This window comes from Coenobita brevimanus, chromosome 78 (genome assembly GCF_032717465.1).
Source record: "Coenobita brevimanus isolate Jiangsu-jjx chromosome 78, ASM3271746v2, whole genome shotgun sequence".
NCBI lineage: Eukaryota > Metazoa > Arthropoda > Malacostraca > Decapoda > Coenobitidae > Coenobita > Coenobita brevimanus.
In genome coordinates, this window is record NC_137031.1 from 32,472,872 (window position 1) to 32,492,750 (window position 19,879).

The 19,879-nt window shown below is 42.4% G+C and overlaps 1 protein-coding gene across 1 annotated transcript in view; it reads left to right on the forward strand.

The window, feature by feature from the left end:
- Syn2 (Syntrophin-like 2) overlaps positions 1-19,879 on the forward strand; it is a 131,030-nt gene that overhangs the window by 76,538 nt on the left and 34,613 nt on the right. Inside the window, exon 2 of the mRNA XM_080279481.1 lies at positions 11,969-12,115. Within this exon, the coding sequence (XP_080135607.1) occupies positions 11,969-12,115 (147 nt within the window). The remainder of the gene's footprint in view (positions 1-11,968; positions 12,116-19,879) is intronic.

Below are 19,879 nucleotides of genomic sequence, written 5' to 3' on the forward strand. Positions count from 1 at the left end.
CACACACACACACACACACACACACACACACACACACACACACACACACACACACACACACACACACACACACACACACACACACACACACACACACACACACACACACACACACACACACACACACACACACACACACACACACACACACACACACACACACACACACACACACACACACACACACACACACACACACACACACACACACACACACACACACACACACACACACACACACACACAGGAAAAACGGTGAGGGTTGAGAAATACTGCCCCGTTTTAGCTCTGGCTTGTTTTTGTTTTTGTTTGTATCCTTTGTTGTGTTTGTTTTTGATGCCTGTGTTTTAAAGGTAACGTTTAAATTGATGTTTGATTTTTTTTTTCCAGTTGTCCTGTGTGCTTTTTCTTTGTAATTGTATCAGTGAATGTTTTTGTGGTGTGAATATTGGTTGTGATGATGATGATGATGATGATGATGATTGATGACGATGATGAATGATTGATGATAATGATGATTTAATGTTGATGATTGTGGATGATGATGATGATTGATGATGCATACTTATACACATACATACGTACGTACATACTGTTACGGAACAGAGAAAGATAATGTACACTTTAAGTGAGAATACGAAGAGTCACTACTGTCCCGTAAAGTTCCAGGTTCAAAACAAAAGAGTTAGGTAAAATTACAAGTTAAAGTTTAATGCACAAACTAACAACAAAACATTCAGAACTCATAAGGATAATGTAATGGCAAATAAACAGGTTAAATATATGGTTAACTGCAATAGCCTCTATTAACACGAAGTTAGCAAGAGTAAATTTATCTAAGTCAGCCCTGATAAAATGAGATACCAGATAATACTCAGTGAATGCCAGATAAATTATTACAGATACAAACTATTATCAAAAATGACTGACATAAAGATCCATACATGAATTACAAAAACTTCACTAAGCCTACAAATTAAACTTATGCTATACAGTACAAGAAAAAATGCAATAACAGTAATACTCAAATTACACACAGCTGCTAGATGGTTGGAGATTTCTTGAGCACTCACAATAATAATAATATCTGTACAGGGGAGGACAGAGATGTGAACAAAATGAGGAGCAGATCTAAGTGGCCATGATGCAGAGACTGAGCTCATTATATAGGGGCCAGCAGAGCCTGATACAACTTGTAATGAGGACGCGCAAATGAAGCCATGGGGACAAAGAGATGACAATCCCGCAAAGTATAACAGAGATGTCGACTTACTCTACTATAACGGTAGAAGGGGGGGACTGAGGCAGAACACGCTCGTGATCAAACATGCAGCATACTGTGCGTTAAAATTACACAATGGATGATGAAATCATAGGCTATGTAACACCTCCCCACAAAGAAAAAAGAAATTTACAAAGGAAATTTCTTATTACTCTAAAACAATATGTACATGGCATTACAGAACATGCAAATGTCTTTCCTAATGTTACAAAACATGAGATCTCCCTAGCACGCTCAGTCATAGGTACTTGCCAGTATCCCTTTAACAAATCAAACTTACTTATGTACCTAGCCTTTCCGATCTTGTCTATGCAATCTTCCACACGAGGGAGAGGGTAAGTGTCTGTTTCGGTTATCCGACCAACACGTCTGCAGTCAATGCAAAGCCGCTGTGACCCACCTGGCTAAGGGACCAAAGTGACAGGAGAACTCCACTCGCTCTGACAGGGCTCAATCATCTTGTGGTCCAACAGGTAGCCAAGCTCCTTCTGGATGAGAGGAACTTTCACTGGGTTCACACGGTAAGGAGGCAATTTAATTGGCTTTGCGTCTCCAACATCGACATCATGCATCAACACAGTGGTTCTTCCTGGAGTGGCACGGAACACTTGCGGGTACTCCTGCAGTAATGCCGAAAACTCCTGCCTTTCCTTGGGTGGTAGATGAGAAAGCTTAGTCTGGAGATCATTCATGATATCAGGATTCTTCCCCAAACTATCACTCAGGCTCATACTGCATGGGAGAGCTTCACTTGCAGACTCGGGTGGAACAGCTACAGTGCAGACTGGATTATTTTCATCCCGCTTGTAATATAACTTTAGCATGTTGATGTGACATAGTTGCTTGCTCTTTCTACGATCTGGTGTGGCGATGACATAGCTGACATCACTGAGTTTCTTCTCCACGAAATAAGGGCCACTAAACTTGGCTTGAAGAGGTTGCCCATGAACTGGTAGCAGAATCAAAACCTGATCTCCTGGCTGAAAGTGGCGTAACCTGGACTTCTTGTCATACCAAGTCTTCATCTTCTCCTGAGCAGCTCCTAAATTCTCTCTCGCCAGCTGTAAAGCAGTGGACAGCCGTTCTTTGAACTTCATCACATACTCCAGCAGGTTGACGTCATCTTCCTCCGACAGCCAGCATTCCTTGAGTAACTTAAGGGGTCCTCTTACTTCATGGCCAAACAGTAGTTCAAAAGGTGAGAAGCCCAGTGATTCATTTGGAGATTCTCTTGCGGCAAACACAACGAATGGAAGACCTTTATCCCAGTCTTTCTGATGTTCCAAACAGTATTTCTTGAGCATCGATTTGAGTGTTTGATGATATCTCTCCAACGCTCCTTGGGTCTGGGGATGGTAAGCTGAAGACGTGATCTGGGTGATGCCCAACTCTTTCAGAGACTGCTTGAAAACATTTGACATGAAATTACTTCCTCGGTCTGACTGTACCTCCTTGGGCAGACCAAACTTTGTGAAGAACCCTAGCATTTCCTTAACCACGTTCTTTGCTGAGATGTTTCTAAGTGGAATGGCTTCAGGATAACGAGTAGCCATATCAATCATGGTCAACACATAAGAAAATCCTGAAGAAGTCTTAGGAAGAGGGCCCACAATATCCACCAACACACGGGTGAAAGGCGCCTCAAAAGGAGGAATGGGAACTAGAGGTGCAACCTTTTCGGTCTGATTACACTTCCCCACAACTTGACAGGTGTGACAAGACTTACAATACCAGGAAACATCCCTGAAGATACCTGGCCAGTAGAAGTGTTTCAAAATGCGTGCCACAGTCTTCCTCACTCCAAGGTGTCCTGCCAAACTGGAATCATGAGCCACTCGAATGATATCCTGCCTACAAACACGAGGGATGACAACTTGATGTACAACCTCCCATTCACAGTCGGCTGATGCTGTTGGGGGTCTCCACTTCCCTCATAAGTACTCCTGACTTTACATAATAACAAGTAGAAGCACCGGCTGACTCTTCTTCACTGTAAGCAGAGTTAGCTAGCCCTTTCAACTCAGGGTCAGCAACCTGCAACTCAACCAACTCTTGACGAGACAAATTATCAACACTACGGGGTACTGCCTCATCTGGTGAGTGGTCCAAATTAGCAAGAAAAGTGTCAGCTAGGATAACATCATCATCATCATTATCCTCTAAATCACCAGTAACTTTAGACTTAGCCCTAGTGACAGCACATGCAGGGAACACATCAGGGACATCACAATCCAGGGACACAGCCACTGGCTCACTAGACAACTGAGGAGCTGGACACACTTGACTTCCACCAATATCATTTCCAAGTAAGAAAGTTACACCTGACATTGGGAGTGTCTCAACCAACCCAACCATAACAGAACCATTAACAAAACCAGACTCTAAATTCACTCTGCACAGAGGAACAGAGAAGTAATTATTCCCTACACCTTGTAAGATTACAGTTTCATCAGAGGAATTAACATTAGAGCCTAGAACACTGGTCAGCATAAGGGATTGGCAAGCACCTGTATCACGATATATTTGAACTGATTTCCTGTCATTACTGTCCAGAGGACTGACAAAACCATCAGACAGGAAATTAGCACATGAACTCTTGAGAGTGTCACCCACGTTACTGCTCAAAAGAGGAGCTCCATCATGAGAATTTAAGTTACCCCTCAAAGCAGGTTCAGTTAACTCAGTTAAAGCATTCTGGGAACTCTCAAGAGTGGACACTAGACCAATTGACTGAATATTTAAAGACTCCTTTTTGTTCACATCACGCTGTCTCCTGAAACATCTCTCCGTAGTATGACCAAGCTTACTACAATAAGTACATTTACTTTTCTGAAATCTAGAGGTGAAGCTGGTATTTACTTCCTGAGAAACATCATCCTTATTCTCTTTCCTGTTACCTGTACTCTGAGTAGAGGCAACGTACTTACTCTCAGCTTTCCCTTTTCCTCTAGAATATCTCTTGTGAGTGAGAACATACTCATCAGCTAAAACTGCAGCATCAGACAAATTATCTATTCTTTTCTCATCAAGATATAGGCTTACACCTTTACTAATACACCTCTTGAAGTCCTCCAGCAAAATCATCTGCTTAAATTTGTCAAAATCAGAATCCACATTCTTAGAATTTAACCACTGGTCTAACAGATCTTCTTTGATTTTTGCATACTCAACATGGGATTGCTTATCTTGCTTGTAAGTTGTCCTAAATTTTACTCTATAAGCTTCAGGAACAAGCTCATAGGCCTTAAGAATCAAGCTCTTAACTACATCATAATTATCAGACTGATCCTGAGGCAAAGATGCATAAGTTACTTGAGCTTTACCGGTGAGAACAGTTTGAAGGAGTACTGGCCAATACTCCTTAGGCCAATTAAAACCTGTAGCTACCCTCTCAAACAACTGAAAATACTTTGTTAAATCAGATTCATTAAAAGGAGGGACAAGTTTAACATTTTTAGCCACATCAAAATCATCAGAGCTAGATGATCCAGTTCCACCTTGTTTCATGCGATACTCATGGTCTGCCTGAATCCTGGCAAGTTCAACTTGTGCCTGAGCCTGTATCTGTGCCTCTTCAATACGAGCCTGAGATTCCGCCTGCTTAGCATTTGCCTGAAATTCAGCTTCTTTAGCACGAGCCTCCTGCAGAGCTAGCTGTAACTTAGCTAATTCAATCTGCGTTTGCTCATTTGGAGGAGTTACATTAAACAAGCTTTTATTAATCATGCCAACAATTTGATCCTTAGAATGATGAGAGTGAACTGCAATTCCCAATTGTTGAGCAACAAGCTTAAGTTCATTCTTTGTTCTGTTTTCTATATCACACACTGTTTGCACATTTGACAAAAAATCTTTGGCTTCATCAAGTGTAGAAATAGTAGCCATCATGAATATATCACAGTCACAAAATATCAAACAATATCCTTATGATAATATCCTGAATATCCTGATATGAGGTCGCCAAATTTATGTTACGGAACAGAGAAAGATAATGTACACTTTAAGTGAGAATACGAAGAGTCACTACTGTCCCGTAAAGTTCCAGGTTCAAAACAAAAGAGTTAGGTAAAATTACAAGTTAAAGTTTAATGCACAAACTAACAACAAAACATTCAGAACTCATAAGGATAATGTAATGGCAAATAAACAGGTTAAATATATGGTTAACTGCAATAGCCTCTATTAACACGAAGTTAGCAAGAGTAAATTTATCTAAGTCAGCCCTGATAAAATGAGATACCAGATAATACTCAGTGAATGCCAGATAAATTATTACAGATACAAACTATTATCAAAAATGACTGACATAAAGATCCATACATGAATTACAAAAACTTCACTAAGCCTACAAATTAAACTTATGCTATACAGTACAAGAAAAAATGCAATAACAGTAATACTCAAATTACACACAGCTGCTAGATGGTTGGAGATTTCTTGAGCACTCACAATAATAATAATATCTGTACAGGGGAGGACAGAGATGTGAACAAAATGAGGAGCAGATCTAAGTGGCCATGATGCAGAGACTGAGCTCATTATATAGGGGCCAGCAGAGCCTGATACAACTTGTAATGAGGACGCGCAAATGAAGCCATGGGGACAAAGAGATGACAATCCCGCAAAGTATAACAGAGATGTCGACTTACTCTACTATAACGGTAGAAGGGGGGGACTGAGGCAGAACACGCTCGTGATCAAACATGCAGCATACTGTGCGTTAAAATTACACAATGGATGATGAAATCATAGGCTATGTAACAATACATATACATTCATTCATCCATCCATCCATACATACATTGTACATTCATACAAACATACATACACTCAAATACACATACATACATACATATACATACATACTTGATAAACGTCGAGTATACTGCATTTACTTTTTTTTTTTCCTTGTTGCCTTGTCTGATACGTCTTTTCCTCGGTCGTTGATATATTAATGTTACCGTATGTGTTGTAGTTCTTGTTTTTATGGTTGTTGTGTCCATTGTTGGTGATGGTAATTGATATCGTTACCCGAATGCAGAGGAGGGGACGGTAAGAGAGAGAGAGAGAGAGAGAGAGAGAGAGAGAGAGAGAGAGAGAGAGAGAGAATCACAGGAAACCTAGATAAATATTAATCCCTTCACTATGATGACGCTTTATTATGCTTTACTCTTGTTATCCACCGACGATTTTTTTTTTTTTAATTTTGGGATCATCGTTATGGAGGATTTACATCACTCTCCTTTAACCTCTTCACTGCGGTAACATTTTTTTTACTTTATCAGTTATGCTATTGACGTAATTTGTATGTATGTATGAATGTATTTGAGTCATGTATGTAAGTAGACAAGATTCCATTCCCTGATAACCATTTTTTGCGAAGCCACACACACACACACACACACACACACACACACACACACATATATATATATATATATATATATATATATATATATATATATATATATATATATATATATATGTATATATATATATATATATATATATATATATATATATATATATATATATCAGGAGTTCACTAGCTGACATTCCAAGTTTGGTCCAGGTTTATGTTCTCCGAGATGTTCTGATCGCCTTCGCAAGAGCCCACCCTGGCAGAGCTAAACTCTACGGACTTCTCAACCCGCGTTTCACTACCCTCTCTTATCCACCCGCTGGTCTCTTTCTGTCTCTCGAGCCATTTGTCTGTCAGTTTGTCCGTCATTCTGGCTCCTCTGTCAACTAAAGTATTGATGTTGGGTATGTATTTATGTATGTAGCAAAACTCTTAGCCCTGACAAACGTTTTCTTTTTATATGCACCTCACAAACACCTGTCGCAGTCAATCCGTTCGCCACAGGTAAAAATATTAAATAATTTACTCATAATGCTTAAGGGTGAATCCATTACTCACGTGATCATTGCTGCCCCCAGTCGTTCCCATTTAGAGGCACAAAACAAATAATTACCCAAGATACTGAGCGGTAAAATAGCCATCCACGCTGACAAATGAACCTATTAATTTGTGAGGGCAACGAGAGCGAGGGGGGGCGGGGGCTTGTTACGTCATCATATCAACAAAGCCCCGGCCAGCCAATCAGCACTCGACGTAGCTGATCGAGTTGCCAGTTAGTGTCGTTATCGGTTAATTGGCAGGGTTGGTTTGGGTAGAGGGACGTTTTATTTATTTTTACCTTTTTAGTGGTAGGTGGGGGCGCTCACCATCCACTCGCTCGATGTAGTGCTGCACTCTGGTGACTGCTCTACCATCCATTCGCTTGATGTAGTGCTGCACTCTGGTGACTACTCTTTTCTCTCTTCCTTCTTTCCATCCGTCCTCTTTTGTCGTTCTTTACTTCATCCTTTCCTCTTCCTTATGCCTACACGTGACTCTACACTCCCTCTTCTGTCTTTTTTCCCTTCATCCTATCCCCTTCCTTCTGCCTATGGGTGAGTCTGCACTGAGTGACAAGCTAAATGGTTTCATGGCGCCTTGTGGTATAGTGGGTAATTAAGGCTCTCCAATCGGATTGAGCCTGTGCAGGTTTATATGCCAGGGGTGAATTGGGGTTTATTGCTCATGTAATGCCACTCAGGGATGATGAGGCTGGCCACTCATCTTAAATATCAGGATCAGCTTGCCTAGCCCCGGGCTCCTACTCTCCTCATGGGCAACACAGGTTTAGATGATGATGATGATTATTATTTATTATTATTATTATTATTATTATTATTATTATTATTATTTATTATTATTATTATTATTATTATTATTATTATTATTATTTACTTTTTTATTTCCATTGTAACTTTGGGCACGATTAAAGGGACGAGATTTTCACATTCAGGTTGATTTACTGCGTTCATTAGTTTCACATTTTTGGCCAGTTTCTTCTTCTTTTATGAAACTGCGAAAGTTCGTACGGATAGTGATTTTTTAAATTATTTCTTTTTTTATTAATTTCTCCATTATATTTATTTTTTATGCATGATAATCATTCATGTTTGTTTCATATTCATCTTTATTCGCATCCCATGTTGCTTCTTCCTGTTTTGTCTTGTTTTTCTGGCATTGTTTGTTATGTGCTTTTTACTCTGTTTTGATTGTTATTTGTATTGTTTGCTGTTTACCTGTGTGTTTCATTTTCTGTATTTGCTCGATGTTCCTAGTTATTTTTCTTATTTTGATTGGCATTGCAAGCAGTTAGTTTTTCATCATCATCATCATCTTCATCATAAGTAGTAGCAGCGGAAGAAAATCATCACGTTCCTTCTTATCAGCCTTTGTCTTTTCTTTTATTTTACAGTAGTATTTTGTTGTTCCGTCTCCTGCCGGGATTACTTTACTCTGCTTTTTCTGTGTGACATTGTCCTTTGGTTTCTGTGTCTGGCAATCCTCTTTCTTTTCCTCAGTAGCACCAACCTTTTTTCCAACTCTCTCTCTCTCTCTCTCTCTCTCTCTCTCTCTCTCTCTCTCTCTCGGTAATCCTCTGCTCCCTGGCCTTTCCTCTTGCACGTCCCATATTTTCTAGCCGTCGTCTCTTTCACTTTCTCACTTTCTTTTTCCCACTTTCCCTTCCTCCCTCTCTCTTTCTCCTTTCTCTTACTGTCATTCTCAATTCTTTTTCAGTTTTACCCTTCGACTCTCTTTTTCTCCATTCTCCTAGTTTCTCAATTCTTTTTCAATCTTTCCCTTCCTCTCTTTCCTTGCTTTATCTTCCTCTTTCTCATGTTTTCTCACTTTTTCTCTCCCTTTTTTCCTGTTTCTCTATTTTTCTTTTTCCCTTATACACCTCTTTCTCTCTTACCCTTCCTTTCTCGCATCCTCGTATATTTTTTTTCACATTTTTCACTTCCATTCTTTCCTCTTCCTTTCTCTTTCCCATCCTTTTTCCCACTATCCCTTTCCCTTCCATTCTCCTTTCATCCTTAGTAATCTCTTCACTATTATAATTCCTTTAAAATCGCCCAATGGAAGCCTTCTCTCCCCTTCTCTCTTCTACCCTTTCCATCTCCCCTTTCCCCTCTCCCCTTTCCTTTTACCCTCTCTTCCTTTTCACTTTCCCCCTCTTTTCTCGGTTTTTCCCTCTTCCCCTCCCTTCTCTCCTCTCCCTTCTCCCTTCACCCCTTCCCTCTTGCCTCTTCTGCCCCCCCTCCCTTCTTACCTTGCTTTCTCTTCTCCCCTATACTCTTCCCCGCTCCCTTAACACCCCTCTCCTTCCTCTCCCTCTCTTTCTCTCCATCCCACCTCTATTTTCACCTCAGTCCCTCTCTTCTCTTCTCTCCTCCCTCCCTTTTCCTCCCCTTCCTCTCGCTTCATTCCTCTCTATCTCACTTCTTCCCCTCTCCTTTCCACCATTCGCTCTCTCCCTTTCCCTCCCTCCCTACTGTCTGTCCCTTTCTCTCCCTCCCTCCCTTCCGTCTCTCCTTTTCTCTCCCTCCCTTCCGTCTCTCTCTTTCTCTCTCTCCCTTCCGTCTCTTCCTTCCCTCCCTTCCAACACTCCTTTTCTCTCCCTTCCTCCTCCTATGTCCTTCCGTGTCTCCGAACTAATCCCTCCAGTCCCTTCCCTGTCTCCTTGTTCCTCCATATTTTTTTCTTCCTCTTCCGTCTTACACCATTATATTCCTTCCATCTTTTCCATTTTTTTTCGCCTTTTTCTTCTTTCCTTTTCTTTCACCCTCTTTCGTTTTCTTCTTTCCACTTTTCCTTTTTTCCCGCACCATTTATTCCCTTAACACCTCTCTTTTTCCATCATTACACCCCTCCTTCCTTCCCTTCCCTCTTCTTTTTCCCTCCCTTCTTCCACCTTCTTTCTCCTTTCTTTACTGCCTCCATCCCTGCTATATTCCTTCTTATTTTTTCTTCCTTCCCTCCTCTCTTTTGTTTTTTTTCCCTCCTTCTCTTTAATTTCTTCCCCTTCTCTTTCCCTCCCATCCTCTCTTCTGTTTCACCTTTCCTCTTCTCTTTTTTTCCCTTCTTTTCTGTGTTTTCATCATTCCTCTTCTCTTTTTTCTTTTCCCTTCTTTCTCCCTAATTTTTTTATTCTTCCTTCTTTTCCCTCTTTTCCTTCCTCTTTTTTTTCTCTCTCCTCTTTCTTTTCTTTTTTTCTTTTTCCTTCCTCCTTCCTCTTTTTCCTACTTCCTCTTTTCTCTTCTCCTTCCTGCTTTTCCTCCATCCTTCTTTTCCTACTTTCTCTTTTTCCCTCCTCCTTCCTTTTTTCCCCTTTTCATGTCTTTTCTTTACCCTTTACCTCCTTTCCCTTTATTTCCCTCCCTCCTGTCCCTTCCTCCTCTCCCGGAACGTCCCTCTCGCCTCTGATCTGACACGACATACATCTTTCCTTCCCCTTCCCTCCCCTCCCCACCCTTCCTCTCCCCTCCCCTACACTACCCTTCCCTCCCCACCCTTCCTCTCCCCTCCCCTACACTACCCTTCCCTCCCCACCATTCCCCTCCCCTCCCCACCATTCCCCTCCCCTCCTCTTCTTTACTCTCCAATTTTCCTTTCCTCTTCCCTTCTTTCATTTCCATTCCCCACCAGTTCTTATTTCCTTATTTTTCATTCTTTCCTTTTTGCTTCTCTATAGTCTCTCTCTCTCTCTCTCTCTCTCTCTCTCTCTCTCTCTCTCTCTCTCTCTCTCTCTCTCTCTCTCTCTCTCTCTCTCTCTCTCTCTCACCTTTGCCCCTGCTCCTTCACTCTCCTCCCACTCTCATCTCTCTTTCTCCACTTATTCCCTGTCTTATCTCACACTTCACTTATCATTCCACTCTCTCACCCCCTTTTTTTTCTATTGTTCCCATGAGAGAGAGAGAGAGAGAGAGAGAGAGAGAGAGAGAGAGAGAGAGAGAATGTGTGTAAAATTGCGTATCCATGAACTTAGGAGAGAAAATGCAAGCCTTTGTGTGTGTGTGTGTGTGTGTGTGTGTGTGTGTGTGTGTGTGTGTGTGTGTTTAGTTCATTAATAAGTTAGGGGAAAAGATTGAGAACTGCGTGAAATTTCTTGATAACAGTTTCTCAATTAAAATTGTTGGTAGGATTACACACACACACACACACACACACACACACACACACACACACACACACACACACACACACACACACACACACACACACACACACACACACACACACACACACACACACACACACACTCTCTCTCTCTCTCTCTCTCTCTCTCTCTCTCTCTCTCACATCATCTTAGCCACAGAAGGTTAGTATGAAGATCTTTTTAACCCCTACTCAATAACGTACATTTTTTTTTTATTCTTGCTCTCCAGACGATTTTATTCAGCTTTAAGGGGGGGGTTTTGAGATAGGGGGGTTAGGGTAAGACTCCATTTACCCCTTCACAAAAATTTAATGTAATGGTATGGTGTAAAAATTCGAGATTAAATTTGTTATATGGCGATGATGTTTCGAAAAATTACTGGTATGTGTATGGCAGTTTTCTCATACAATCTGTGCTTTAATTTTGTAAGCTAATTTTAATTTAATCTAATCTAATTTAATGTAATCTAATCTATCCTAACCTAGTCTAACCTAAACTAACCTAACCTAACCTAACCTAACTTAATCTTACCTTGCTTAACCTAATCTAATCTAACAATCTAATCTAATGCAACTTAATCTAATCTAACCTAATCTCACCTAATCTCGTCTCATCTCCCTCTGCTCAGATGCACGCGGGTCTGGTCAGCGTGAGTGATGGCAAGTCGCGGCCGCAGCCCATGAAGCTGATCCTGACCTCTGACTCGCTGGTGCTGCAGAGGGAACAGCTGGTCATATCCACCGCCGTGCAGGAGGTCAACGGCCCCGACACCAGGGTGGGTCATCAAAAGTCACGTTCAGGGAGGGAAGGAGAAGGGGTAGGGTGAAGAGAGAGAGAGAGAGAGAGAGAGAGAGAGAGAGGAAGTCAGGTGTGCTAATTGACTTGTCGCGGGAAGCCGCCAGGTGCGATAATCACCTTATCTCTCTCTCTCTCTCTCTCTCTCTCTCTCTCTCTATACAGTATATATATATATATATATATATATATATATATATATATATATATATATATATATATATATATATATATATTAATCTATCAGTCAGCATCTATCTAGTGTGAAGCTGCTAATACTACCACTTCATTAGTAATGTTGTGTTGGCCAGCATATTACATCACCAGGATCAGCATTACAACCACTACATAACCTGGGGAGGTGAGGGGAGATGGAGGGAGGTAGAGAGGGGATGGAGGAGTGGAAGAATATGGAGAGAGGAGATGGAAGATGAAGGGAAGTGAAGGGTGGATGGAGGGGTGGAAGAAGATGGAGAGACGGGAGGGAGGATGAAGGGAGGTGGAGGGGAGATGGAGGGATGGAAGAAGATGGAGAGAGGAGAGGGAAGATGGAGGGAGGTGGAGAGGAGGGAAGACGGAGGGGAGGAGATGATGGTACAGATTTTGAAGTGTTTATGAGGCGAGGCGGGGAGGAAGAGCAGACAAGAGGATGTGGAGTGTTTGGGAGAAGAAGGAGAAGGAGAAGAAGAAGAAGAAGAAGAGGAGGAGGAGGAGGAGAACTGAGATATCTGCGAAGTGGGGAGGTGGAGAGGGGATGAACAGGAAGACAGAGGAAGAGGGAAGAAAGATGGAGGAGGAGGAAAAGGAAGGAGGAGGAGGAGTAGGAGGAGGGAAGGAAACGAAAGGGAGTGAGAGCGAATGAGTAAGATGGATATTAAAGAAAAAGAGTAAATGGAAAAAGAATGAGTTAAGAGTGAATATAAGTGAGAGAGAGAGAGAGAGAGAGAGAGAGAGAGAGAGAGAGAGAGAGAGAATTTTAAGTTTATTTTTGTCTTCTTAACATATCTTTTTCTTCCTCCCCCTTTCTTCCCATCTTTCCTCCCCATTTTTTCTTCTTGTTCGTATATGATTTTTTCCCCTCTATTTTCTTTTCAGTTTTGAGTTTTTTTTTTCTTATTCTCTCCCCGTTCCTGTTTCTCTTCTCTTCCTCTTCTTTACTTCTGCTTCTCTCTTTTTTCTCTCTCCTCTTCATGTCTTTCCTCTTTTTCTTTTCACCATCTTTCTCTCTTTCTTTCGCTTTATTTCTCACTAACTCTGTTTTCCTCGCTTCCTATTTCTTCTTTTTTCTTGTCTTAACTATCTCTCTCTCTCTCTCTCTCTCTCTCTCTCTCTCTCTCTCTCTCTCTCTCCTCTCCCCTCACTTCCCCTCTCCTCCCCTCCCCTCCCTTTTTCTCTCCATCTTCCCACCGCGAAGGAAGCAAACTTTCGTAATACGTCTCTCCTCCAATGTCTTTCTCTCCCCTCCCCCTTCCCCTTCCTCCCTCCCCTCCTCCTCATTCTTCTTCCACTTTCCTCCCTCATTCTTCTTCCTTCCTCCTCCTGCACCTTCCCCATTCCTCTTACTTTTCCTCCTCATTCATTTTCATATTTCCTTTCCTCAGTTTTTTCTTTTCCTCTTTCCTTGCTCCTCCTCCTCTTTGTTTTCAGCTTATTATCCGAGCTGATTCTCTCTCTCTCTCTCTCTCTCTCTCTCTCTCTCTCTCTCTCTCTCTCTCTCTCACACACACACACACACACACACACACACACACACACACACACACACACACACACACACACACACACACACACACACACACACACACACACACACACACACACACACACACACACACACACACAAAATCGGATACAGGATTACCTCACATTTAACAATAAAGGAGAAATCAGTGGGTGGAAGGAAGATTAACGCACCAGTGAATAAAAGAAGGAAGAGGGGGAGAGAAGAGAGAAAGGAGGAAATGGATGAGAGAAGATTAAATAAGGAGAGAGAGAGAGGAACAGTAATATATGTAGAGGAAGGCTGGAAAAATAACAATGAAGGAGAAGGAACAAGAATGAATGAATGAATGAAGAACGGGAGGAAGGAAGAATGGAAGGAAGGAAGGATAGGAAAGGAGAGAAAAATACTGAAGACGGGAAGGAGAGAGAAGAATACAGAAAAAGAAGGAAGGAAAAAGGAGAATTAAAAACAAAGACAAACGAAAATTAAGGTGTGAGAGGTGAAGAAATTGATCAGAAAAGTTGAAGGAAAAGATTGGAGGATTGAGAAGTGATTAATGTACGTAAGAAAAAGACATGAGGAGTGGGAGGAGGGAAAATCGCTTGTAGGAATGAAATAACGGGGAGGAAAGTCGGAGGAGGATAAGGAAGAGGAGAAGAAAGGGAACAAGAGGAAAGAGTGGAGGGGAAAAAGTGAACATGGGGAAAAAGAGCATAGGAATGAAATAAGGGAAAAGAGAGGAAGAGATAGAATGAAAAGAAGGAAAGGAACCAGGGTATAAAATAAAGGAATGAAAAACACGAGGAATGGGAAAACAGAGGTGAATGAAATGGGAGGAGAAGGGAGGGAGAAAGAGAAGGAAAAGGAGGAAGGAAAGATGGAAAAGAAGGAGGGAAGGAAAGAGGGAAGGACATTTTCAAGGGATGAAGGATTCCAGGGATTTGCTACTAAGTCCTTGGGAATTTGCACGCTACACCTACACCCACAATTTTTCCGTCACCCACACTCGCAGCCATGCCTACATCCCATCGATAATCATTCCCACACTCCATCCACACCCACACCCACGTCCATACCCAAACCCACACCTTTACCTACACCCACAATTTTACCCACACCCACAGTCATTCCCACACCCTTATCCACACCCACACCAACGCACACCCACATCCATACCCAAACCCACACCTTTACCTACACCCACAACTTTACCCACACCCACATCCATACCCAAACCCACACCTTTACCTACACCCACAATTTTACCCACACCCACATCCACAGTTATTCCCACACCCTTATCCACACCCACACCCACGCACACCCACACCCACGCATACCCACAGCCACAACTACCCCCACACCCACGCATACCCACAGCCACAACTACCCCCACACCCACACCTTTACCCACACCCACAATTTTACCTACACACGCACCCACACCCACACTCGTTCCATCTCCCCAAGTCATATTTCTTGCCGTGTCTTTTTTCCTGCATCTCAATTATCCCGTCCTTCGTTTGATGTCCTTTGTACTGGCATTTTATCTTCTTTGTACCCCTTTGTGCTCTGCCTCACCTCTGGCCACACCCTCACCGCTCAGTTACACCCACATTTACACTCCTGCACCCACACCTGCACACTGACACCCACACCTGCACACTGACACCCACACCTGCAAAGTTACAACCATACTTACAAGCTACATCCTCACACTCGTACACCCAGCTACATCCAGGCTTACACAGCGACACCCACACCTGCACAGTTACACCCACACCTGCAGCTATACCCACATTTACACTCCTTCACCCACACCTGCACAGTTACACCCACACCTGCATAGTTACACCCATATTACGACAATTATACCCTCACTTACACTCTTACACATACATACACCCACATTAAGACAATGAAAGCCACACATCAGAAGTATTGCCACATTCACACACACCCACACTTAACAGCTACACCCACACTTAACACAGCTACACCCACACTTACACCACCACTTAACACAGGCACCCTCACATACACACTAACACTCACTTCTACACCGACACCCACTCATATATTTTTACTCTCTCTCTCTCTCTCTCTCTCTCTCTCTCTCTCTCTCTCTCTCTCTCTCTCTCTCTCTCTCTCTCTCTCTCTCAAATGATGTCCACGGACTGAATAGGTTTAAGGGAGGGTTGAATGAGGCTCTGAGGAAAATTGGAAGTTGTTAACCCCTTCAGTACGATGCCGTCTTGAGAGCGAGCGAAACGAGCGTGAACACTGACAAATTTAGTACTTTATTCTTGTGGCACTGGGGAGAGTTGAAAATGAAAAGATAATAATATGATAATAATAATAGTAATAATAATAATAATAATAATAATAATAATAATGACTAATAATTAATCAAGATACTTTTTTTCTACGATAGGGTTTTTTCATTTATTTATTTTGAGTATGGAGTAGATTTTTATTGTATTTATTTATTTATTTATGTCGGGACCAACTGCCTAGCCCCGGGCTCGTATGCTTCTCATGGGGCAATGTAGGATTGGGTGATGAATGGATGGATGGATTTATTTACTTATTTATTGAAGCTGAAGGGAGAAAATTCTAGTCAAACGGTTGCAGATCATCTCCTTAACCCCCCCTTCTAGAAAGTATTGTCTGGTTTATTGGTGAAGTTAGACGATTTTATTTTCTACTGTAGTTAGGTTTCATAGGGCGGTATTCTGGTACTGTAGGGAGCTTAGTAACACCTCTTCCTTACCGATTTATTTCCGATTCTGCTCCGTTACTGTATTCCTGTGTGTTATTCATGCAGTCTGTGTTGATGTAGAAAAGACAAGCAAACCAGGGGATATGAGAGAGAGAGAGAGAGAGAGAGAGAGAGAGAGAGAGAGAGAGAGAGAGAGGCAGGGAGGGAGAGAGAATTTATACTAGGCCCGAACCAAGGCGAGTATTTTTGGAGAGATAATTGTATTGTACTTGACCTCCCTCCCTCCTTCCCTCCTTTCCCTTCCTTCTCTCCCCTCCATTCCTTCCCTACTTTCTCTTCCTTTCCTCCCTTCCTTTCCTTCCTTCCCATCCTCCCACGTTTCCCTTCCTTTTCTTTACCTTCCTTTTCTTTACCTTCCTTTCCTTATGTCATCCTTTCCTTCCTCCCTCCTTCCTTCCCTCCCTCCTTTTCTTCCTTCACGAAACAGAGCCATTCTTCTTCATCAGAGTTGTATATAAATGGAACAAAATTGTCTTGCATAAAAAACACTTAGATTAGTATTCGGTATCATCATCATCATCTATTCTCTTCGTTTTCTCCTTCTATTTTGTGTTTTTCATTTCCTCTATCACTTTTCATTTTTTCGTTCTTAATTCTCATCTTTCCTCCACTCCCCCCCTTCATCAGTATTTTCCCCTCCTCTTATATCCACACCACTTTCCTTTCTTCTCATTTTTTTTTATTCATATGATTTTTACTCTGCAGTGATTTGCCATAGTATTTCTTTATCATCCTTCTTGACTAATTCAGATTTTTCTAAGCGTTTTCTCACATCCTTTTTTTCTCTCAATGAATTTTTTGTCTACTGGATTCCTCCTCTCCCTTTTTTTCTTTTTTACCTTTTTTCCCATGGCTGTTCTTTCCCATTGATTTTTTTTTTATATTTTCCTAATAGTTTTTCTCAACTGTTTTTTCATATTTTTACCATTTTCTTTGCTAACTATTTTTCCATTTAATTTTTCCCCCACTTGACACTTTGGCCAGAGATTTTCCAGGCTTTCCAGTTCCTTCCCGCACATCTCTGACTCGACCTGACCCTACATGACCTGACCTGACCCTGACCTGACCTGACCTGACCTGACCTGACTCTTCTGCCTGGCTCCCCCTGCCCCTCTTAAACAGTGTGGTAATGGCCTCTCTCCCTTGTTCTTCGCCCATCGTAAATTGCACTCCACACTTCTCCATTCTTTCACCCACATCCCCTTCATTCTCTCCCTTTTCTTTTCTCTTCTGGGTTAGAGAGAGAGAGAGAGAGAGAGAGAGAGAGAGAGAGAGAGAGAGAGAGAGAGAGAGTGGATCCGGCTGACTTTTCTTTGCCCACTCATATAGCTATCATTACCTAAAATAGAGATAGATAGATTGATAGATAAGGAGAGAGAGAGAGAGGTAATTGGCTGTGACACTCCTTCCCAGCCAATCAGGGACGATCTCGGTCAGGAGTGGGAAGAAAGGATTGTGTGTGTGTGTGTGTGTGTGTGTGTGTGTGTGTGTGTGTGTGTGTGTGTGTGTGTGTGATATCTCTTCCAGTATATGCCTGCTTATATTCTTGTTGTATACAGATTCATTATATACAAAGGCTGAGTGTTATATTTGGGTATATTTCACTGTATAATGGAGAGTCAGTAGATTAGTTATACAAGATGGTGTATAGAAAACTCCTTTTTTCTGTCCGTCAGGCAATTTCTCGTGTTTTGAGGGGACGGCTCACCACACACACACACACACACACACACACACACACACACACACACACACACACACACACACACACACACACACACACACACACACACCAGCAGACTGAGCCGCGCTATTTCCGCACCAACTTGTACTGGGGATTTTTTTTTTTTTCATCTATGTTAAGTTTTTTCTGTGCTTCGTCTGATCTCTTTCGTGTCTTCTCCCATTCTGTACTCATCTTTTTTCGTATCTTTTCGTGTGTTCTATTTATCGTCGTGTATTTCCCAGCGCATTTCGCAGCGTCAACGGATCAATTATATACGGGAGAGTGAGTTTCTGTGCCTCTGATTGGACGACTAGGGTGTTCGTGGCGGGAGCAGCCAGCCAATCACGTGACGCCTTTCATCACCATAGCAACCACTCCCAGTCCTCAGCCCTTATTATAGTAGCTGATGAGGGGAGGTGGGGGTATGGGGTGGGGGTGGAGAAGGGAGAGGGGGAGGGGTGGGGGATTGGGAGGGGAGGGAGAGTTGGGGATGGAGATGGCGGAAGAGGGGTGATGGATAGGAAGAGAGGTAATTGAGGAAGTGGGTAGGAAGAAGAGATCGATAGAGGAAAGGAATTTTGGGTAGGCGGAAGTAGGCGAGAGAGAGAGAGAAAAGTGGATGGGGGAAGGAGAGATTAATAGGAAGAGTAGGAGAGGGAGGAAAAGGAGAGGGAAATTGGGGTGGGGGAGGGGGAGGCGAGGGGAGACATGGGTGGAGGGGATGTGGGTAGGGGATGGTGGGAAGGGGGATGTGGATGGGGAAGGAGAATGGGGAAGGAATGGGTGGTGGGTATAGGCGGCGAACGTACCAATCAACCAGATTACCTACCTACCTGCCTACCTACCAGTCTGCCTACCTAACCACCTACCAACCAGTCTTCCTACCCACCTACCAACCAGTCTTCCTACCCACCTACCTACCTTCCTACTTACCTACCTACCTTCCTACTTCCCTACCTACCTATTCAAAGTTTGGTACCCTTTCAACTCCACTCCTAACCCCTTCGACTCTCTCTCTCTCTCTCTCTCTCTCTCTCTCTTTGTATTACCATCCCTTTCATCTCAACTACCCCACACCCCCTTCTACCCCCTACCCCCTCTCTTTCTCCCCACCTTGCCGTTGCCATGGTTACCGCGGGACGCCACCTGTTCACCTCTGACCTTAACCTTTATTTCCTGTTTACCTGTTTTATTCCTGTTTTTTTTTTTCTTACGTTCTTCCGGGTTATGCTTTCTCCCTCTTATTAGTTTCGTGTGTTTGCTTTATTGTTTTATTTATTGCTTTTGTTCCTTTGTTTATATCACTTCCGGGTGGCGTTGTCTTCCTTGTTTATAGTTGTTTGTTTGTGTTTTTTTCTTGTTTGTTTTTTGATGTATTGATGTTTCCATTGTAATATTTCGAGACTGAGTTTTCTGGTTATTTTGCCTGTGTTAATTTTCGGCCTGAAGATGCTTCGGTCAAGAGTAATTTCGGTGTTTCATGTAGATGTAGCGTTAAATGGAGGAAAATGAA